Genomic DNA, 24,504 nt, shown 5'->3' with positions numbered 1-24,504 from the left:
ACTGTGAAACACTTGTTTTAGCAGGTCAAATTGTTGTTTTAACATTTGTTTTATTTTGGGAAAATGCTCACTTCTGCTTGAGAGAATTCACAGTGGAGTGAAAACAAGGTCAAGAAGAGCTTGACCTTGTTTTAACAAACTTGGTTAGTTTCGCAAGGAAAGTAGAAGCTAGCTTAAAGTTTCAAGAGGCTAAAGGTAAAGCTCGCACTTAAAATTGCGAGAAAAAGTACTCTGAATTTTTCATAATTATCAGAGCCTGTGTGGAAACAATATTTTCACTGTTTGCAGTGTAAACAGTAGCTGAATTGTAAAGAACAGTGGCTCACCAGTAGTCAAGGGGGTTAAGGAGGACCACCGTACTCATAGCCAACATCCGCAAGTACTTGAAAACTGTTCTATAAACGCTTCTGACTGCCTATTTTACTTATTCATACAAATTCAAATTTCTAGAACTTAGTACTACCTTTAGTACACGATTTTGGAAATTTTGGGGGAACTGGAGCACCCAGAGAAAACCCCCTCCTACACGGGGAGAACATACAAACTCCCACAGAAAGAGGTGCTTAGTTGATAAAAAGAACAAGAACATTGCTCTTGGGGTCCCCTGGTGGCCGCAGTAGGTACCGCATGCTTCGCCAGTAACATGAGCTGCCGTCCAACGCACAGAGCAGCCAAACGTCCAAAGCTCCGGTCAGAAGTTAAGTAAGCAAAACAATGTCTCAAAAAAGAACTTATCCTTCAGGGAGGGAGAAAAGAAAGATGAAGAATAGAAAAAAGCCAAGATAAAGGTTTGTTTTAATGTGCCTTGGTAATGTAATGTAAAAGATTTGTAGAACTGCTAATAGAAATAGCTTGAACGGTGTTCAGTTCAACAGCCAAACATTTATGCTAGGATGTAGTCTTACAATTTATGCCATGTTCCACCCCACCGTTTTATCAATTTCCGTCTCGTGAACTTTTGATCTCCAGATGTACTTTCGGTGTAGTCCATTTCCTGGTAGTTAGATTGGTGGCGACGGGACATATGAAACTTAAAATGTGTCCCGTGCTTTAACCTGTTGATGTCGTCACTTTTCTTTTGCCTTTACATTTTTAGAATTGCATACAAAGGACGAGAGGAACGATGTTCCTCGGTCACTACTGATTAACACGTGTCTATAGACGTACGACTGCCTTGGAGAGGCTGTAGACAGAGAAGCAGAGCTGCTCCTACATCAGTCATAAGAAAGAATTGAATAGTCTTGCCTGAGATTACAGAAATTGTTCAGCATCACAGAAATGTCTCCTGAACACCGTCTCTTCACATGTGAATATCTTTGAAGCTCTTTGAACTGCCAGCAACTGAAGTAATGTGAATTTGCAGTATCATTCAGTCTATTACCGTTTTCCCTATTGTTCCTTCTTTTGAAACTTTTTTTTTTTTTTTTACTTATGTCTGAGCTTACTCATCTCATCTCACCATCTCTTTTCATACTTTTATGGCTTTCATCTCAGCATCTCAGGTGAATAAAGGCAATTTAAAAGTGCATTTGATTTGTTTTTGCATCAGTCTGGTGATTTTCGTCAGATTCCATCAGTTCCTGTAGCTACGTCTAAACCAACAGACGTAGCTTCTTATTGGAATGTGTATTTTATTGCTTGTTTGCACGAGAAAATGTTTAAATTGTAGAATGCCTCAATAGAAAGACACTCATTTAGAGATATACTGAGAAAAATCCATTTTAACTTGCTATACCATCATAAGGCATGTGACAGGGCTGGCCATGGAGTTTAGGAAACTAACTTTTTTTAAATTTTCTGTTGACATGTTGCAATTTTATTCCTTCCTACTTCAATTATACTCACATAAAAGAGACATTTTGTGCCCAAGTATGGCAGTTTTGGTTTTTAAGTATTTTCAGTAACAATGAAGATGTGGCGCACCTCCAGTATTCACGTGAAGAAATAAATTTCACAAGAATTGAGATGAAAAAGTTTCTGCTTTTCCCCCAAACAGTCTGGGAAGTTTTTCTTTTTTTCTATATAAAAAAAAAAAAATCTAAATTATGTATGAAAACCATAACTTTGCTTCTCAAAGAAACATTGATGATCATCCAAAAGTTTATTCTCAATTTCCCCAGAATTCCCTCTAAATAGTAAAATGTCCTTTTCATTTGATTGCTCAATTATTAACTCAAACCCCAGAGGGAGTGCCAACAGGTGTTAATAACTGATTACATTATTGACAGGAGCCAAATTGTCAATAAGTCAAAATGACTTGATGAGCAACAAAGTCTTAATATTGTGATTTTGGGAATAAATACATATTTATAAAACATTCCTCTGCACACTTTAATGAAGTGTGCAAATTAGGTTTCCTGATAATAAAATTTCAAAGTCCTGAGTGACAAAATTATATTTTATTAAATGAAACCGGTGTTATTTCAATCGATAATTAGTCATTCAATCGCCAATTAGCATCGAGTTCTGTCCCCTAGGAATTTCCTCCGAATTTATTATTTTCTTCCAGTACTGTCCAGACTCATTAAGTCCAATCTTTAGATAAACACGGTATTTTGTCCTTCTGTTGCCGTGGTTACCCGTTTCTCCTTTGCCACAAAACAAGTTTATAGCAAACAAAAGAAGCTCTTCTGCGACTGAGGTGAAAAGACCTGAACACTGCATTACTGACCTACCCTGTATCGCATTGCACTGCACACTCCAGTGCATCCTAACACACCACACAAGAGCGAAGCTAATTGTGTTGAGCCTAAAGAGCCAAGCAGGAATGACAGAAGCGGCCACTTGAGAGGCTCCCCTAGTTATTAGGCACTGTCAAATTAAAGCAGCTCAATATTATAGAGCAGACTAAACATTACTGTTGAGCAAATCCAGGCCTGCATCGCCACTTTAGGACTTCCTGAAGAGGAGGTAGTGTAAACCAAAAGGTGAAAGATGTAATGCCAGAACCTGATTCGTCTTTGAAGCCTCCGGAAAAGTTTCTGATGCTTTTAGGTCATGTCCTTGCTTCTTAGAGATTGACCCTAATGCTGGTTTCAACTGATGGCAATCTACTGCAGGAAAGGGATCCAATCAGGTTATATAGCTTCATTAGTCTACATGAGAGCAAAAAAGAGGATCTGTACAGTTGGAGGCTGTTTGCCATTTCTATGGCTCCATCGGATGTTTTTACATCCCTGGGAAGGTTCTAGATTTAAATTTGCTCACCGGCTGAAGTCTCTTGCACCGTTCTCTTGGATTGGTGTGCGTGTGTGTGGTTTTCTGGCTGTCTATAAAAAGTACGCAGACATCAGGAGGCACAACGCCTCACAGGGATCAACTTTGGCTAAGCCGTTAATGGACCAAGAAATCAGCTTCGGAATCCGCTGGAGGCCTCCGGATTGTTTTAATTTGCACCCTCAGCTTGGGTGTCTGAGGTGATTTGACCACAGACACAGATCTCCCCCCTAAGCTGCTTTGCTGCAGTAAGTGGAGAGAGAAGCCAAGAAAGCATGAGGTGCAGCAATAATAAATTAACGCAGAAAGCATGATTGATACGTCTGTGAAAACATATCACCATTACAGATTTCTTGGGTTTTGGCTTTTTTTTAATTTTTTTTATATTAAAACAAATTTTTATTCTTGTATTTTGAATGACTAAGCCCTGTAAATACTTGAGACTCCATCTTAAGACATTTATAATTGCCTATCTTAATAGTTCAAATATTTGGAGTCGTGTTCCACAGATAATATGCAAATAGATGATTCCACAAATACGGAACCATGACTAGACTTGGGTCCACCGCATGATGATTATAACCAACTACAAAGAAAATGCAGTTTTCAAATAATGTTTCTTTTTACGATGGGGGAAAATAATCCAAAGCAGCCTGTGATTACAATCAATACCAGATTGTAGCAATTGTTAGCAGCAACAAGAGTTTGTGACAAGCTTCCTCCACAAAGACTTAAACTTGTGCCTGTTGTCTCAGAGGTGAATGAATGACCTATTTAAGGTCGAGACAAAACAGTTTGAAGTTTGAAAAGGCCATTCAAAACCCTTTATTTTGCATCGTAAGCTTATGGTGGTAAGATTATGGTCACCAACTTAAGACCAGGCCTTCTCTTTTAAGGTAGAGAGTACAATTAATAGTTACATCAATAATGGAAAGTTGCCCTGGTCCTGATGCTGCAATGTAGCGCTAGATTTTGGCACTAACACAAAATATGACTCCCTGGCCATTTTTTCTGAAACAATTTAATGTCAAATGTAACGAGGGGCACGCCTTCCAGAAAGTAAAATTTTATTTTTGTTGCAAGTCCATAGAAATTTTTCCATAAAGTCTTTTGGATTATCAGGACATGTTGGGGCAAAAAGTCACGTTGGGCGTTTTGTTCTTCCTTTGCTCAGCCTCTCACATCCGACATTGACCAGTCCCATTTTTCCTCATCGAGTCGTGAACTTTAGCAGGCAGCGGTAAAAGCCTGCTGTGGTTTGGGGGTCTCCTGTAATCTCCTGGATGAGTCGATGTGTTCTTGGAGTAATCTTTGTATCCAGACAGCTCATAGGAAGGTTCGCCTCGTGCTCCGCGTTTTATCCATTCATCTATCAGGGCTCTAATAATGTGGCTTGTCCCTAAACCCTTTCTGGGCCTTTGGAACCCTTTAGGAGAACGATGTACATCAACCACTTTGCTTGTCATCTGTTAAAGTTCTGTAGCTCAGAGCATGATCTGTTGCTTTTTGAGATCTTATATCCAATAAAAAGCTGTTATGTAGTGTTTTTAACTCCTGGTTCTACAGGTTTGGCAGTAATTGGGCCTTGGTGAGACTGAGAAAATGTGTTTGATGATCTCAAACATTTAAGGGTGACCAAAAAAAAAAAGAAGAGAGATGGTAAATTATCTTTTGATAGCACTGTAATTGTGGGTGAAAGTTTAAGGATCTTTCTTTTTTTTACTGGATGTTAACTACAGTAGTGTACCCTGTTCCTCATGAATATAAAAGAGAATTGATCAGCGCACTCATCCAGGTGTGAAGCTGAACCCTTCAGACTGATGGGACGAGATGCTCGTCTGAAAGTGCTTCAAATGAACTGGAACCGATGCGATAGCGTAAGCTTGTCTATTATCTAGTCTGACAATAAACCAGAGGACGGAGGTTGAAATACTAAACCGCCGTGGGACACAATCGATGGTGTGTGTATACCTTCAAACTCTTATCGCAGATCCATAACACCATGATGTTTGAACAGCGAAGTCTTTACCCGTCGTCCCGACTTCACCTCTCTCCTTTGTTTCAGAGAACCTTCTGCTCTCCATCTGCACCTGTAGCACATCCGGTCAAACCCTGGACGCTTATTAAAGCAGGTTTTATTCCAGCATGTCAGGCGAGCTGCTGTAGCCTTTGGTAACCACTTTATTTTTTGCTGCTTTCTTGGATCTTTGTGTTGATCTTCCCTCAGCATCTGGTCTTTCCGCCGCAGGTTCACCAACCCGGCTCTGCTTTGATCATCCGTGGTGAGTTCGCCCTCACCCTCCTACCAGTTGTTGCCTTGCCAAATCTCCAGTTCCACGGGCTTATTTCAGGCTTTTGAGTTTCGCTTCTGTACTCCAGCATCTTTAGACGTACAAACACGTTTTTATAATGAACACAAGGATCTAAAAAAATATATATATATGTTCAAGGGATTGTGTCTCTTGTACATTTTTGATAATTTTCTCACCAACAAAGGCTGGGAAAGGTTGGACATGTGCAGAGGCGGGAAGATTCTTAAACTGAACAAAGGACGATAGATACAGACAATCGCACTTCCTTTGCAAAGTAAATCAATTTGGAGTGGGTTAAAAAAAAAGATAACCTTTTTCTACAATTCTAGGATAAGATCTGCCTGTAAATTTGCTCTGATCAGCTGGCTTGATAACGTACGAGTCGGAGACAAAAACAGGAAGGCACGAGTAAGTAAAAGTGGCCGGAAAAAATGATGTGGACTAAATTACAGAGTTTAAAATAAATATCTTTAAAGAGAATCACAAAAGGCGAAAGACTTTCTCCTCTCCTCTGATCGGCCACTTCATGGCCAATTGGCCATCTGGAAAAAGACACATACGGCCTAGTTCAAGGACCAGCAGATGGAAAAACCATCATCTTGCGAAGGCCATTATTCAGATCAATTTAGAATATGATTTCTTTGGTATTCTAGTTATATTATTTTTTAATTATATTTGTTCTGGAGTTGTCTTTGCCATATTTGCCAATTGTGCTGAGTGATTGTGTATGTTTTTGTGGTTGTGTTCATGTTTTTCATCTTAGGCTAGATTTTGTGCAAATAATTTGGAGCTACATTTCCACAGAAAAACACAAACAGACGAAAGACTCAACCACAAACGGTCCTATGCTCCATGCCTTGCATCACCACTTAATGGGAACTTTCAGCTTGGCTTCCTGCTTTAATCCTTCTTTTTTCTTTTTGCAAGTTTTTAGACTTTTAGGCATAATAATGAATGCTACCTTTCTGAAATACAGGCCCAAACACAATTTAAACAGAATACTGTTCTTATAAAAAGCATAAAATATGTTCTCTGTCCTGTCAAGTTGATTCTAAAAATGTGGCTGTGAGGAAGTAACTCTTAAGAAAAACCATCTGTTTAGCTGGGTTTGTATCCCCATTAGACATTTCTTGACATCTTTCGGGAAATTATAGTTTTTGTTTTTTACTTTCTTTTTTCTTTTGTTTTTATGTATCATAGTTTTTTAATTATACAAACTGACCATTACCAATATACTAATAAAAGCATCTAGTTGGATGAAGGAAAATTAAATAAAAAAATAAAACAAAGTGTAAGGCATTCAAGTAAAAGGCAATTACAATGATCAGACATTCAAGTAGATTTTCCATTTCTTACAATATTTCTTATATTTATCAGCTTTAAGTCTTAATAAAAGGTCAGTCACTCCACTGTGTAATCTTTGTTGATTTTTTTTCCTTCCATTCCAGAGACGATGGTGGATCCACAACTAACCACCAGCGAGTTCTGGCTTGCTTTGCTTCTACCAGTGATATTAATAGAAGATATCCAGTTTTTTTTTTTTTTTAGGTTTTGGTGCAAACTACATAAATAAACTACAGTGAAATCACAGATAAAGTTTAGGTCCATCAAGGAAATTATAACTAAAACTGACCTGAAAGGAGCAGAAAATTTGGAAGGTACCATTTCCGCCTTCATCACCAGTAAAGACTGACCAAGTTCTAGAGTAGTACCACCAGAATAGCTGAATGGCTATTGCCATGCACTTGAACATTCATTTAGAGTAAATGCTAAGAATTTAACAACAGAAAAACTGACTTGTCCAAACACTTTGGGCTTCCAGAGAAACTGAGCTTGGAGTATTCCACTCCAAGTTTTATTGGTGCTGAAAAGCGTCACTGTTTCTCGGGGGTCTTCCCCTGCAGAGAGTCTTGAGTGGCTCTTTAATGGAAGCCCCAAAGAAATGAGAGAATGAAAGGCAGACACCGTCTCTGTCTGAAGACTCACCTCGTTCTAATTGCCTCGACTCCTATCGATTACCTGAAGCTGCCTCACACCTTTTCCGTGAGACCCCTTTACACCGTGTGTAATCCCCGCTCAGAGCTTACACACCCGCTTTAGCCCCCATTGATCAAAGTCCGCTAAGGGACGGCCATCTTCGACCTGAGTCGGGTCATCTTTCAAATATGACGACTTAAAACTTTTCATGGCAGAAAAATAGTGGAAAAACTGCTGGATTTGCAAGTGACCCAAGCAATTGACAAGCTGCCTCTAGACTTAAAGAGACAGACCCTCAAACTGCTGTGTTTAACCAAAGTCCTCCCTTCACACACACACCGACATTCGGCATGCAGCGCTGGACCTGAGCTTCCATCACCCGCCTCCTGACAGGCCCGGGGGTGTGTTTAAGGAGCAGCTTGATCCCTAGCACCTCTTCCCAGACATCCCACTGTCACAACACACACGCTTCCCGCCAATCACCCTCTTCCCTCTGTGTCTGGGTCCGTCCCCGAAGGGAATTAGGATGACTTCATTCCCATGCAATTAAATGCTCTTGCACAGTCTGGTCTACGACCTTCCGGGGTGTATGTGTGTGTGCGTGCGTGTGTGTGTTTGCGTAAAGAAGATGCAATGGGAGATTACTCGCAGACACTCGGAGTGGAAACTAGGAGCAAAAAGTGTGTGTGTGTGTGGGGGGGGGGGTGGAGAAGTAACTGGATCTAATCTCTCTGAATCTCCTCATCGATTGGAGGAACTCTGGACTTGTGCGATAACGTTCGACTGTTGGAGCGGCCGCCACAGTTGGCAGTCCGGCTGCATCCCAGCTTAAGTCGACTACTGTACCTTTTGGCTCTGGCTGCAGCTTATCTGCTGTCTGCTTGTTTAAATTCACCAGGGAACTGCAGCTGCCCATAAACTAACTGAGTGTTATTTTGATAGGGTGTGTGTGTGTGTGTGTGTGTGTGTGTGTGTGTGGGTGTGTGTGTGTGTGTGTGTGTGGCCAAAAGGCATCGCAGCAAGAGAGAAAGAGAGAGAGCAAAGATTTGAAAATTTGGAGTTTAATATCAAGTGGAATGCTGACGCGCAGAAGCAGCATGAGTGCTAACCTTTGCATTTCAGCAAACTTTGAAAAAATAAATCATTTTTTTGTTCCTCAGCTGAAGAAAAGAGTTACTCCAGTCTTTAAAAAGGACTTTTAATAGACACAAAATCCCCAATGGATAACAATGGAATGCCTCCAATTAAGTTTCTTGTATCTTTTTTGTAAAAGGTCCCAGATAGAGCAACAGGTCTGTTCATTCATTCACCATAACTGTCACTGTTTTTTGGAGCCATTAACTACAGGTTCATGCCTCACTTCAACTCCAGGAATTACTATTGTGCTTCATAGACTGAATCTGGTTTATACTGAACAGAGCACTTTTAAAAAGGGTGTGCAGATGCAGACGATGTTTGTAGAAGGGAACCATCACCATAGTTAAAATTTCTCACTAGCTATGTTTTCACCAATCGTCATGCAAATTTTGAGCAAACTTTTAAAATATGCAGAAAAAAAGCAGGTCGTGCAAAGCGTAGCTTCATGTTGACGTTACGCCTGTGTTGTAATAAACAGGAAGTGGAGGCTGCAAGCCAGCATGGGTCACACAATTTCAGGAATGCGTCGCTATCGGAAAGTGGTAATAATTCTGTCATCGGCGATGTTACATGCTATTTGGAGATGTAGAGAAAGAAATACAATTCCATTGAACTCTGACAGTAGAAACAGGTGATTCGCTATGTCAGAACCTACTAAGCAGTTTTGTTTCCATTTCTCTTTTTGTGCTGCATCTCTTTTTTTTCCTGAAGAACCAAAAACCACCTCAAACGAGAGCAAAAACGTTTTTGCAAAACTAAGCAATTTTGTAGTTCAACCTTTTCTAACGCGACACTTCAAAACGCGCAAAGCAAAACAATCGAAACGCGGCCAGCATGTCAAGTTGACTCTGGGTTTTGAGACAAATGAAATCTCCTACCTTCTTCTTGTTGGTTGGACAGATGTAGAAACTGGTCACCACGATGGTTGTCCCTGGAATCAGGTTGAGTTTGGTGTAGGTCGTCCCATAATCAGTGGACCTGAAATACAATCGACAAAATAAGAAGCGGGGAGTCGGTCAGTTAATTTGGTGAGAAGTTGACATTCCATCACAGACATTTTAGGCCTTTTAATGGCGTTTCTTTCCGTATTTGGTCGAGTTCATTTCAGCTGGTTTGTTTCAAAGCTTCCAAGCATGGGTCATGTTTTACCTTTTTGTCATGGTTTTTAGAAAGGCCGTTACGGTATTTTGATGCTACTTTTTTTATCAACTGATCTGACCCATTTTGCGTTTGGAGTCACCAATTTAAGGTAAAGTTATCAATAAAGTCACTGATCTCTTACAGTTCACCCATAAAGAGTAAAAGCCTGATGCCACCACCAACATGCTTGACAGTGATTAGATATTATGCTTAAAACCTCTCATTTATTCCTTCAAGCATGTCATTGTGGCCAAATAGTAGAATAATTGTCTCCTTTGTCCAAACAGGTATTTGAGTTTTCCCTTTGGAAAGGTAGGTTTTGTTAGGAATTTTCAAGCAGCATTTTGTTTCTTTGTCAGGACTCTAGTAGGAGGTAAACGCTCGTGAAGTTCCTGGGACTCTAAACATTGACTCTGGTGTTTTCATTTTACCGGAAGCTTGAGATTTGGTTAACTGTCCCAACCCACTATGTTTCATCTGAGGGAAGAATTTGGATCATCACAAAGTAGCAATGCTTGAATACTAAACTTGTAGCAAAGTACAGTTGTTCAACTGTTCTTTGCTAAGGTAATGGTTGCAAAAGGCTGTGCCAACTTGTGTGAACTCCCTGAAGTTCCCAGGACTCTCCAGTTGTTGTAGAAATGTTTTATTAAAAGCAAATGAATCTCGTTGTTGGCATTTTCAAGGTTTAAGACATTTCTAAACCTGCCAATTCTCGTAAAATAGCTTCAATTCGATGCATAATCATTCCGCCTTTAGAAAAGAGCAGCTAGACTAAAGGAGAAAAATTCCTAAATTAATGTGACATTCTTGTCCATAATGAGACTGAATCTGAGCTTTTCCAATGTCCTTGTTAATTAAATGGCATCACAAGGTTTATCCAAATAGTTTTTTTTTTAGTTTGACTGAAGCAAATGTTGATTTATAATGAGGATTTGGAACCTTTCGTTGTTCCATTAGCCCCTGAAAAGCTCTATCAGGCAGCTGTGCCTCCACTAAAGCCCTTCAGATTGACTGATCTACAGCAGGACTGCGAAAGACTTGACCTACTTGTTCTCTCAAACTGCCCTGGAGGCTAACCCCACATCAGCTCCCCATTCACCACATTACTGGTTTATGTTCTGCAGGCTGATCGCGGTGACAAATCAGGAACGCCTGGTCAAACTGTGATTGCCCCAGTGACGCATAAACGGCCCCTGGCTGGCTATAAGGTACTGACCGGTCCTCAGATCTGGCAGCTTTAGAAGCAGATGTCGAGTGTTGTGGGTATGTGAGATTGATGGCCAGCCGCTGAAATGGTTCTGAAGTCGGACTCCCGTGCAACCAACAAAAAGGGAAATAAACGTTTAAGGAGGTTTTTCAGCCCAGAAAATGAGGTGATCATAAATGGATATTGATGTAAATTGTTCAACTTGCTGTAAATTGCTCTGAAAAACAGACATCTTGTCTTTCTGCTTTTAGTTACACGTTCCAGATCAAATAACACATTTTAATTTCAAAGATGACATGAGAAAACAAACTTCAGTTTGTCTTTTTTTAATTAACGTTACATTTTTAAGGGGGAGATGGCCTTGTGTAAGAACAAAAGTAACTGTGCCAATAAAGTTAATGACAGGTTGCACCATCCTTGGTGAAAACAACTCCCATCAGGCTTTTTTGATAACTGGTAGTGAATTATAGAATATCAAGTAAAAATATGCCACATCATTTCAATCGGAATTAAGTCCATACTTTGACCTTTGCCGTTTTTCGTTTGAGTCACTCAAAAGTGGACTTAAGGTCCCAAACTGATGAAAGGACATTCACCGTCAGAATTTTCTGGTGCAAACTGGAATTTATAGCTCAAAGTAGCTCAAAACCATCGTACTACCACCGCCATGTTTGACTACTGGTATGAAAATCATTCTTTGAAAATCTGTGCTAGTTTAATATCTCACCTTCCAGTGAGCAGCATCATCAAGATGTTCTTTTTGTAAATGTGAGGAATCTGTTGATTCTGGTTAGGACTGGTTTCAACAACGTTGGATTTTGGCTCAGTAGAATGATGTTCTTCAATGTTCTTTTGTGACCTCCTGGAGGAAGTCGTTGATGTGCTCCCGGAGTGATTTTAGCAGATTATCCCTTTATAAAAAAGCTCCACACTATTCCATGATTTGACCTTTTGTACATAATGGCTGCCAACGTGTTTCTTGGAGTCCCAAAGCTTTAAAAGGGGATGACAGAAGTTAAAGATGTTTTGAGCTCTTTTAAGCCAAGTGCTTACTAAAGTCCTATGAGATTAACACCTAGCTTTATGTGTTGATTCATTTTGCCAGTGAAGTTGAGAAACATCAGTCCAGACGAACAGTCTTAGCATCAGGTTTGTTTTGACCCGTTTGAGTGGAAGAGATTTGAGGCGGAGGAGACGGAGAACGGTGGGCTCCTGGTTTATAGACGGCTCCATTCCTACCAGACGGGGCTTTTTGTTTGGCCTCCAGCTTGTTCTTCAGAAATGCTTTCTGGGACTGTGAGCTCATTGTTTACGTTGTCTTATTTTGGAGAGTGGAGCTTTCCAGATTCACAGCACAAAAAGATATTTGATGTGAAAAGTTTTGTTCCAGGTTCATCACAACAGAATCCATTCAGTCTCACCTGCTACGGGTTCTAATGGCGTTTACCAGTGAAATTGAAGTAAACTCTAATAAATGTGATTAATCCCCGTTATTCATAATTCATAAAGGGAGATCACGTTCTGAGTTAGAGCCAGTTTGCTTTGCAGGGCCGTGCAGAGACCACTAAGGGGGCAGGTGCTCAACAACAAAACAGGGCACATCTAACCGCATTCTAGGACAGAATATTAACAAAGCCTCTCAGCTTTCAGAGTTTAATAAACAATGATAAATTACAAAAATGTGACATATACAATGAATAATAATAATAATAATAATAATAATACCAAAAAAAAAAAAATTTGACCAAAAGGGCACTTGGGGGCAAGGAGCAAAAAGGGCAGGTGCTCAAGCCCCCCCAGCTGCCCCCTCTGCACGTGCCTGGGTTCAGTTAATATTCATCCAGTTGAATCGTGTATCCAGATCCCATCACACATAAAGCAGATAAAAGCATCTAACTTTTTCTCCGTAGTGACAAAAACCACTGACTATGGCCCCAATAACTTATAATAAATGAAATTACAACTCCACCTAAATTACCTGTGGTCTGATCGCACAGATTTACAAATTCCTCCAGGTTGTATCTGCAGAGAAATCTGCGCTGGTTCATCGGGCAGTTGGATCTGCCTGATCCAAACCGATCCATTGAACTTTATTTTTTTACCCTGTGCGGCCTGGATTTATTTTTATTTATTAATTATTATCATTATTATTATTATTATTATTATTATTATTGCGTGGTTTCACTCCCCCGAAACAGACAAATGTTATGTCTACCGCGCTTCTGAGCGCCGCTCACTTCAGCTCCATTAATTAAAGCCACTGGGTGAGTTAAGTTTAACTCTTTGCAGCGGCAAAGCCGCGTCCGCGTTGGTTGTGCAGCCGCAGCGCACTGCGCATGTTACGATCTAATTAACTTGTGCACCTTCATTTATTTCCTCAAGATAAACTGCCGGCTCCTCTGTTTAGACTATAAATGGATTTAGCATTGCATTCTCTTTAGTTTTCTCTGTTCTGTATGTAAGGAGACTGAAATTAAACGCTCTGTTTCTACCAAAGTTGTTGAATGCGCTTCCTAACCAGACGCTCCAAAGCGTCCGGTCCATAACTCTTCAACACGCCGCCAGCTCCCGGTCAGAAAGACGCATTTAGTTCAGTGTCCATGAGATGATATTCAGAAAGGATTATTTTATTGATTGATTTTAGTTGGCTCTGCGATGAGCTCTTTGTGTAAAGTGTGTTAAAGAGGGTGTTAATTATAAGCTGTCAAATGACCGACGGGCTTTAAATGTTTCTGTCGTTTAAAAAAAAATGACCGGTCAAAACGGGAAATATTCCGCTAGCATGTTCGTTACATGCTGTGCGTCGCACGTGGCGCTACAACCCCCCGCCACCAGGAGGCGGCACCGTGCTACAGAGCCAAGGTGGGCCGGTGGAAACGCGGTCACTCCGAAATACAGCCGAGCCGATTTGTTGAAGTAGAGCCGGTGGAAAAGGGGCAATAAAAAGTCATCAAGCAAATCAGAACAGCGGAGAGGACTTTACAGAATGTCGCCAGCTACCATGAGAAGGAGGAGCAAAACAAGACCAGCAGAGGGCGGTGTTGTCACATAGAACAGAATGGAATGGGTCAAACACGTCACAGGGTCCGAGCTGCGTCACGTGTTCCCTCATGACGTAATTATTCTAAGACTTAAAAGAATTAATTGGTCGTTTATAGCGGGCTGCACAGTGGCGCAGTTCGTAGAGCTGTTGCCTTGCAGTCAGAAGGTTGTGGGTTCGATTCCCACCACCGGTCTCACTGCATGGAGTTGGCATGTTCTCCCTGTGCATGCGTGGGTTCTCTCCGGGTTCTCCGGCTTCCTCCCACAGTCCAAAAACATGACTGTCAGGTTAACTGGGTTCCCTCTAAATTCTCAGGTGTGAGTGTGTGTGCATGGTTGTTTGTCCTGTCTGTCTATATATGTTCCCCCCTGTGACACGCTGGCGACCTGTCCAGGGGCGTAAACCCGCTCGCTCCCGAGATGTTCAACTGGCGAACGACTCGGAGTAACGTTTCGTCCGAAGCGTTACCCCCTGTGGGGGCACCCCACGGGGGGATTTAGGGAAAACTGGATGTATGTGGATGAATGAATGTTTTACCTCACATTCAAAAAATAACATTTTTCAGATAAAAATATTTACGATTGTTTTTTATACAGTAACTTCCATTTCTGAAACATGAGTCCTGACACTATGAAAAACAAAATATGACTGTGTAAAGTAGACTATAAGTAATAACAGGGCCGTGCAGAGACCACTAAAGGGGCAGGTGCTCAAAATAAAAGGGCCCATCTAACCGCATTCAGGACAGAATATTAACAGCCTCTCAGCTTTCAGAGTTTAATAAACAATGATAAATTACAAAATTGTGACATATACAATCAAAGCTAAGGGAAATCTCTATACAGAGCAAACAACTATGCATATGTAAGATATTTTATTAGTAATTTCTTTCTGCAGGTCTATTTTGTTATAGGAAAGTATTGCAATATTCAAACCCGCAATTTAGCAAGATATGTAAATCAGAGCTGGACCACCAGACATATTTTGTCTTTACAGAATTACACTATTAAAAATATGAACAAGGGCACAATGCAACCTTTTAGTGACTGTAATCTATAAAACAAAGAGCTGCCTGTTTGCTGCAGTGGTGATGAAGACGGTCCATTCAGGAAAGCAGAGCTGCATCAAACTTTAAGGTGGAACTGCAGATAAATGGAAAAAAAAAAAACAAAAGCAAAAATTGACTTGTTAATGCATGTCACCATGAGAACAGCCTACTGAGTTTTGCTTAAAAAAACTTTTTAAACATTTAAATCACACATTTGTCTCATGAAGTAATTTTTTTTGCAAAACAAACTTATTTGTGCATGTCAGAAATCTTTTCTTATGATTCTAAGTTTTTTTTTGTGACTCAAAGTTTTGCTTGTGATTCTCACATGACGTCGTGGGCGGGGCCTAAAATCACAACAAAAGATTTCTGATGTGTGCAAATAAAAGTTTATGTTTGGCAAATAACTTTTTAAGTTCACAAGACAAAAATTAGTTATTTAATTTTAAAAAGTTTTTTAAACAAAATGATTTGTTTTTAAAAAAGGAATCATTACAATTCCAAAAGTTTTGATTCAATTTTATTTTACTTAACTGAGGTTAGTTTTTATTTCCCCCAATGAATAATTGGGGAAAAAAATTTACTGCATACTCTGCGAACCTTAAATTTATTGTCTTACAATAAATGACATATTTCCCCAGTAACAATTAGGAGTAAATCATTTGTAGGGAGCTCCAAAAATATTATACAGCTCAACTCAACCCAACTTAAAGTCCCCTTTCCCCTTCATTAATGACAAACTTTTATTACATTCATTATATCTATCATGGTAATTCAGGGTGAGTTATTTTTAATTCTAAATGTATATCCTTGTTGGACTTTTATTTAAGTGTTATTCTCCTTCAAGATACATTTACCTAACGCTAGAATAATTGAAATGTACATTATGTAGCAAAGGAAATTAGAAGATCGGACATATATTCAGTATGGAGGTGATCGGTTTTGAACGAGTGACGTGCCTCGTATTGCATAAGCTAGCTGTTCTCAACGTGGGCGGTACCGCCCCCCAGGGGGCGTTCAGAGGATGGCAGGGGGCGCTGGCGGACATTTTTACAAAAGGGGGGCGCTGGGATGCTTTTGGGGGGCGTTTGGTCAAAGGTAAACTTTACACCTTAAATGCACAACAATACCAGTTTAGACTTTGAGCAACTTGGTAAAACTGTATTGTGTAACATTAATCATGCTTGGCTGCAACTGTATCGATGGCAGCTCTTCTTCTATTCAGTGTTTGTTAGCTTCTGTTAGCTTCTTGGCGCAGCTCCGTTCTCCTGCTACTGGTAGCTAAAATCACGATACCCTCACTGAGTATCCCTCTGAAAAATGAACCAATTTAAATAAAGAAATAAAGAAATCCCTCCATGGATGATAACACGATAGAGAGCGTTCATTTTATAGCGTAAAATGAACGCTTACCGGACCACTTACCGGAGCTGTAAGTGGTCCGGTATGAAACGAGGGTGATAGAACAACACAGCACTTTTAAATTTCAATAATCAGAATGCAGAAATTGTTTCCGTTGTTTTAAAAGTTTTATGTCAGTCTGCCTTTTCCCAATCGATACGCTTCCCGACCGCCCTGCACCTTAGGGGCTTAAAAAAACCAATGCGCACATTGCGCTAAACTCTGAAACAGGAGAAACTGGACATAAACCGGAGCGACGAACTAGATGTGAATTATGGCATAAAAACAGAGAATCCGACGCTGAAAAGTGAAAAAAATCAACACATGATGTGAAACACATGACGATTAGACGGAGCAGTGATGAGTAAAGATTACTGATGATGAGCGTCAATAAATGATAAAATAAATGTAGCAACAGGAAAGAAACTAAAGTGGACATAGCAATAAACCAGGAGAGGATAATACTAATCAAAGGGAACTAAATAGAAATGAATGAAGAACAAAATGCAAGAATAAACTAAGAAACTAAAGTAAATTCAGAGGAATAAACTGGTATGGCAAGACCTTTCGAGCAATAATTAATACAGAGGACTGTATGGCAAGAATAAACAGACACTATTTCCAGATAAAAGCTAAAATAATATTGTTGAAGTGCCATGGGTTTGTTGAGACCACATCTAATACTGAGAATAAATATATCTTACAGACCATAACACTAAAGAACTGATCACTTATTTATGTTTTTAATGTCAGTGTTAATGTCATGAGGCTGATGACTCCATGACACTTTCAATTTGACTCATTAGGATTTGATTAAGAACCAGATTTGTTCTTTGTAATTTCTGTCCAGTAAAACTATTAATCTATAATCAATAGACAGGTTTATAAAAAGATATAATCCATGTTTCTGTCTCATATTTGTATGGCATTAAAAGGAACTTTAGTTTTTCCTCTGAAAGCTCTGGTTTGCACAATAAATGCCATGTGGGTGAAGTTTTATGGATGATACTCTGATGTCCCATTCTCCTGAAGGCAGCACAGAGCTGTACCACCAGAAACTGACAAACACTGAAGAGAAGAAGAGTTATGATTAATGTAGTTACAGTTCTATCCATGTTTTAAAATCGCAGAGCTCAGTTATTTTGCAAATAGTTCAAAGTTTAAACTGGAATGTTGAACATCTTTTATCTGGTCATTTTGTGGAAGATTTAACAACTAGAAAATGACAAAGAATAAGAATATTTTTCCACTCTGATTGGTTGCTGTCAAGCCTACCAATTTTAACTTGAATGTTCATTGCATTTGTCGTAGACGCCTGTGAAAATAATTTCTATTCCCATGACTTTTTTATTCTCTGGGAAATTATCTTGATGATAAATACAGAAACAAGCATAAAAATCAAAACATCTACAATAGTGATAATTAGATTAATGGTAAAATAATAGTCAGTGCAAAGTAGCCATCAAATTCTTTGGTGGGGGGCGGTGAGGGACCTGGATAAAGGCCAGGGGGGCGCTGGCCCAAAAAAGGTTGAGAAACACTGGCATAAGCGATACTGAAGAATGACTGATGATTTTAACGGTACAGGGAAGGAGCTTTTACTTATCTAGCTTTGCTAGCAAAGTCGTTAGCTAGCAGCTAATAGCACAACAACAGCCTAATGTCTGTATAATAAAAATAGTTAATCGATAGATAACAGCTTCTCCTCACCTGGCTGTCTCCTTCCGCTCAGTAGTTCTTCAGAGAAAGGCAGACGCAGAGGCCTGTCAGTGTCTGTTGTATTTCAATACCTCTCTGTTTAAACCACGACTCCGAGCTGAAGCAGAAACGATACTTCAACGTTTTCCGTCATCGTCATCAAGTCTACTCCACTTTATTCACCAAAAACATTTTTTTTTTTTATTCACCAAAAACTGTTCAGTAATCTGGAACGTTCGCTACGTTGAGCTCCAGTTAGCCGCCTCATCTCACTGCGGAGAGGCAACTGTGTCATGCGTCACGGGCAAAAGGTCAAAGGTAACAAGGTGACCGGAGGGCTTATTATGTTGTACATAAATAAATAAATGATCATTTTAGTACATGTTATGTGTCAGAAGAGGGCTTAGAAAATAATACAAAAAAATAAATAAAATTTTTTTAAATTGACCAAAAGGGCACTTGGGGGCAAGGAGCAAAAAGGGCAGGTGCTCAAGCATCCCCAGCCCCCCTCCCCCCTCTGCACGTGCCTGTTGCTTTGGATTGCTGTTTTCGCTTAATAAATGAAATTGTTGATTGAAAACTGCAAACTTTAATCAAATTATCTTTGTCTGCCAATAACATATGTTTGATTACTTGAAGAAAAAAATTCTATACTACACATTGTGTTTGATGAAGAAAACGGCTTTTGAGAACATTCACTTCATCTAATAAGGCAAACAAGACGGATCAAGTAGAAAACGAGCGATTACAGCTGGTTAAAGCCTGAATGTAGCTGGAGAGCAATACGAAGATAGGAATCGATAAATACAAACGTGTTTCTTGTGCAGTTTTGACAGCTTTAAAGGACTGATTTCAAAAGCACTCGAGGGAACACGGGAGAGGAAAAGCTGCAATGTTTATCTTTGGGTCAAGGGTCCGGCAGGAGGGGGGCCTCGGACGGAGAGGTCTTGATGAAAGAGAACGAGGAGCTGGCACATCAGCCTGGTTAAGGATGAGAGGATTTTCTCCTTTACACAGTAGGACGCCAGTCGCTGACAGACACTCGCACACACACGCCGAGACACAAACACACTCGAAGCCCTGTTGAGCCGTTCTGCAATCAGCTCTCCCAGAGAGCTGCGGCGTGGCGGCAGAAAACAGTTGCTTAGTAGGGGAGAGACGTTTCTCTGCGGTGAGCCGCCGAGTGTTTTCATCTGCCCAGACAGCCGGCGTGTGTGTGGTGTTTAACCTGAGATCACTCGGAGGACACGGACAGGATCACTGAATGATGGCTGTGTTAGCGGAGAGGAGCAGAGCTTTGTGCTTATCTCTGGAAACCCACTTGTGGACAGAGTGAAAGAGCTCCAGGGCGAGTGTGCAGAGAGGTCTGCTCAGGTGCAAGATAGTTTTAGAGGAAGTGTGTGAGATCCTGACTGGGCTGGCAGATTTAGTACCAACGAGCTGGGAGGACTGGAGTAAAGGGCCAGAAGAATCATGAATATTCATTGCCGTATAAAACTATCCAGAGCCTATGAATATTTTTATACCACTTCCTCGCATAACTACAAATTATTTTTACGCATTTCATTTGGATTTTTGTGATAGATCAACACAAAGTAGTTCATCTAATCTAAAAGGTGTGGCATGCATTTGTCCAGTGGTGGGCAAACGTCTGCTAGACTGCTAATACGCTAACAGCAAAGCAAATTTTTCATTTAGCGCTTTAGCTAACTGAAACATTTGGTGCACTTAGCTTCCTCTAAATTAACATTGTAAGGTAAATTCTAAAGTGCTAGTTTACGTGGCTGTTTTGTAAAATATCTGTTGAATAAACTTCGACATCTTTGTTAACGTTTTGTTTATCGACTTTTAAGGATTCTTTATGCTCTTATTTTGAAGTGGTTGGACCCGGAGCAGTTCCGCTTCCTCTGCTCATGTTCTCCAACTGTGAGGCAGTGCAGCGAATGACATTTTTCTGTACCCAGAATGCATTGCTGTAGTTAACAGCCTGTCGTTTTACTACTGTTATCCTCTGTGTTTTCTGACTGAAGCCCAATAACAGGCCGAAAGTCGTGGTTATAATATAACAAAATGTGAAAATATTCAAGGCCTATGAATATGTTTTATATATTTTTACAATTTCCCTGTCCATTTCCAGCTTGACTTACTAATATGCATGAATCTTATGCATAATTTAGATCACAAAATAGAATGTTAGATATTTACGACAAGAGTATAATAGTGTAAAAATATTCCACAAGTATGAAAGCTTCTCTCAAATGGGATTTGATATTCAGGATTTGTTGCTGCTATTGATCCCATTACATTAGCTGTACTCTTGTCTTTCATTGTTAAAATTGAAATATTGATTAAAAGAAGCCTTCTAAACCTCCTGGGAGTTGTTAGCCAATATATATTATCCAACACTTTTACTTTAGTGCCATCCAGAAGGACCGGAGGAGCCCCTAAAAACTGTATTAAAATGTATTCATCCAAAAAAGCCAGTCTGGAGTGGAGCATCTGCCTTTTGGGCCAATGACTGTGTTAGAGGGCATGGCATCCATCATGAAGCATTTGAAATAACCTGTCAACATCTTGTGGGTAATACCAGTAAAGGGGAAATGAGTTGTCATTGGGTGTTTCAACATCATCCATTCTGTTGCGACTAATATGGGATTGAGAAACAGCGCAGATGTTTCATAGAGAGTTCCCTCTCTTAAGCCACTTTGGCCAATTCAAATCACTTGGTAACCCCAGGTTTTTCCCATTCCAGTCAAGAAACATCGTCCCTCCAGCTTGTCTTCTGGGTCTCCTCTCAGTGGGTCGTACCCAGGAGCCATCCTAACCACCTCAACTGGCTCCTCTCAAAGCAGATGAGCAGTGAATCAACTCTGAGTCCTTTCTTATCTTTAAGGGAGAACCCAGGCACCCTGTGGCGGAAACTCATTTGGGCCGCTTGTATCCTGAGTCTTGTTCTTTTGTTCCCTATCCACAGCTTGCGACAATAGATAACAGTGGGAACATAGATTAAATGGTAAACCTCTTAACACAATAAACTAATCCACCTATCAATGTCCCACTCAATTTTTTTCTCATTTGTGTAGAAGACCACTATGTACTTAAACTCCTCCACTTGGGTCAGAATTTTGTTCCAACCTGGAGAGGGTATTTTACCCTTTTTTCAGCTCAAAACTGGAAGATAAATTATGAATGACAACACTAAGATCTTTTGTCTGCCTGTATGCACCAAACAATTTCCATTGTCAATGGAGAATATGTGCTGTCCTACTGGCAAAAGTGGGTTGAACAAACTGTTGAAAGTGTTGAAAGATGATCACTTGGGAAATTCGCAAATTTCATACACCAGTGTATAAATCAATGGGCAACTTGTGAATTGCCCATGGTCATACTCATATGTGGTGGGGGGAAAATGGAACCAAACCCACAACTTTTCAATCTTAAGACTGCTTTTGCTCCCAATTCATGCATTGTTCATCCATTGTTGTTTCAAGTAAGAGTGCACTGATCTATCGGCTGGCCGGTTTACTGGTGCCGATTTCCTTAATTTTGGGAGATCGGTGATCGGCCGATTTTTACATGTGAAGCCGATCTTATCCACGGATGTTATCGAACTCAGCAAAAATCTAAGAAAATGTCTAAAAATCAACCACTGTGCTTTTCTATTCTCCCGTGAGAGAGGCTTGACTGGCAAACCGGCCGACCGGGTCCTGTCTGCACATTTACAGTTAACAATAGTCACTCTATTGTTGCCAATTCAGCAACTTTCTTGATATATTGAGCAACATTTCAGACAAAAAAAATTGCATCGGCCAAAATCAGAATCAATCAGTTAGGCATTTCAAAGGATCAGTAATCGGCAGAAAACTGCAATCGGCGCAGCACTCCTAGTTTCAACTTTGACAGTCTGTACAGCAAGTTAATCCATCTCCAAAGGAACTGAAATTTAAGTGACCTCTCACCAAACTGGTAATCAGTGATTCAAGGAGAGCAACTTTTCTTTTTTCTTTCTTCTAAACCTCACCACAAGGCATCGCCTAATAGTCCGGAGGATTCTGCAGCCAACCATGCGTAAGACAATGAAAAGGGCAAGAGAAAAAAAAATGAAAGGAGAAAGGAGGAGTCTGGGGATCAATGGTACGACGGAGCACCGCTAATAAGGCTAATACGGAGTTTGCCTGGGGGGGTTCCTTAGAAAAGTCAGCACCTCCAGCAACTATACAGCAAAGATAATGATGCTGAGGTAATTGGGGAGCTTACTCTGTAATGTCTGCTGTCAAAACCTTTGAACAAATACACTCTTAGGCAGCTATTGTGCTTTAATGAGGAATAATTAGCTTAAAATGGCATGTGGCACATGAGAAGTAATGTATGGAAGAGAAAGGACAATAGAGAAGAGTTGGGGAAATTACCACTTCCTCCAACGTCTTGGTCATTGCAACATAAAAACATAACAGACACCATTATGACACATTCAGATGCATAAAAGCTTAACCAAATGTCCTCAGGCATTCAGTTCTGCGGAAGACAATCATCTGAAATAACAGTGAAAGTACGTAAACCAGCGAAATACCGAGACATTAAAGAAGGGCAGAATATCCAGACAACAGAGATAGAGAAACGCAGACACGGAGACGTCTACGAGAATGAATGTGACAGAGACAGACACTGCAGGTGAAATTGTATTTTCCTTGATGCGCTTCAGGAAACACAGAAACGTGGAGGCACTTCAGAGCGGCGACAGGTGCTGATTCAGATTTAATGTCCTAATATGTCAAGGTTGCTCCCGGAGCCTGACGGCCCGCGGGAAGAAAAATCGAGAGTGTCAAAATAAAATGTAATAAGACAGAACACCGAAATGTAAAGAGAGGGGGAAAAATAGAGCACATAAAACAAATCTGATTCCTGAGGGGAAAAAAGGGGCCTTCGGAATAATCGCTGATGAAAAGTTGAGGTGATTGACGACATTCGAGAAAGAAACGCAGCGCTGTGGAAGACTTTTATACCATTCCTCACTTCTTTAGCTGCTGATTTGAGGGACTCAGATTTTATGATCCTTTAAAGAAAAGTCAAAAGAAAGACTGGTTCTGTTTAAGATTCCTTTCTCTTTAAAGAGAGTTGGTCCTTTCCACTGTTGTGCTGTACTTGTTAAGGGCTGCAATGTACCTGCCACAATTCATACTTCGATATTTGTAGAAAATATCTTTATTCACAGATTTGTTTCATAGAGAATATCTTAAGTATGTCAAAATAAATGCAGTTTGGGAAGCTGAAGTATCTGGATGGAATGATGCTTAACTTAATACAGTATGGCATTTGGAAATACCTGTTTACTTTGCTTGTGGCTGAATGGCAGAAATAAGAAAAACTAGAAATTAGCTTCTGTGGTCTGGCAAAATATGTTCCCAGTGTGTGTAATATTGCATATTAAGGTATATTTAGTGCGTGAATAATTAAAATAGGCAGAAGTGTTTTTGAGAAATTTCAAGTACTTGGAGATTTAAGCTATTCACAAATGGCTGCAAATCCTTAACCCACAAACACTGGGGGGTTTATTACTTATTCGTGATCTGATTCTTAAAGAAAATGCAAACCAGAGGTTGATCATCACTCAGGTTCTCCAACTACTTGTAAAGACAAATCTGTTTTCTTGTTAATCCATAAACTATACCTTCATCAGATAACAGATAAAGTTCCAAAATATTAAAAGACAAAGAAGAAACTTAGCAAAATTTCACGCGACTTCACTACATAGGATAAGCCATAAAAAATAAAAATAAAAAAACAAGACAAAAAAAAACTGTTTTAGTGTAACTTTTTCTATCTTCTTGGAAACTGTACCCACACTAAGCTGAAATGATGCACTAAAGATTTTCACAAGTTTTAGCAGACTTTCCCGGGTTACAGCACTGCTCATGATTGACAAGAACTGGGCTGAGAAACATGTAAGGCTCAAACAAAGCTCACGCAGCACAGATCGGTGGGTCGGCAAGTCTCAGATGAGGTGGAGGACAGTTACCATCTATATTAAATGCGCCCTGACAAGCTGGTCAGGGAGTGATTTCCGGAGAAAGCCAAATGCTGAGACAGCCAGACACATGCTGTCTGAGTGGATCAGGGCTGAACAGCCGGACAAGAAAACTGTCGACATTCAAGATTTCCCAGGGAACCCAACCAAGGAACAACCGCAGAGCGGTTTGGACTGAGGCCAACGTCCAGACCTGACAGGAGAAAAGATTGAGCCGTAGCTCCCCGCGAGAAACATGTCAGAACTTTCCATCATCCACAGCAAAGTAAATGCGAAGAAGAACTCGGCGACGCGTTT

At 40.2% G+C, this 24,504-nt stretch overlaps 1 protein-coding gene across 3 annotated transcripts in view; it reads right to left on the bottom strand.

Annotated features, from left to right (window-relative positions):
* Positions 1 to 24,504, bottom strand: part of sorcs2 (sortilin-related VPS10 domain containing receptor 2) — a 307,513-nt gene that overhangs the window by 139,851 nt on the left and 143,158 nt on the right. For all 3 annotated transcript variants that reach the window (XM_081599375.1, XM_081599374.1, XM_008435096.3), the window contains exon 3: positions 9,521 to 9,620. Coding sequence is in view for 2 of the 3 variants with exons in the window: in XM_081599374.1 (XP_081455500.1) it covers positions 9,521 to 9,620 (100 nt within the window). In the remaining variant the exon portion in view is untranslated. The remainder of the gene's footprint in view (positions 1 to 9,520; positions 9,621 to 24,504) is intronic.

Source organism: Poecilia reticulata, chromosome 18, assembly GCF_904066995.2.
Source record: "Poecilia reticulata chromosome 18, P_reticulata-male-v2, whole genome shotgun sequence".
Lineage (NCBI taxonomy): Eukaryota > Metazoa > Chordata > Actinopteri > Cyprinodontiformes > Poeciliidae > Poecilia > Poecilia reticulata.
This window is presented reverse-complemented; position numbering and strand designations above follow the sequence as displayed.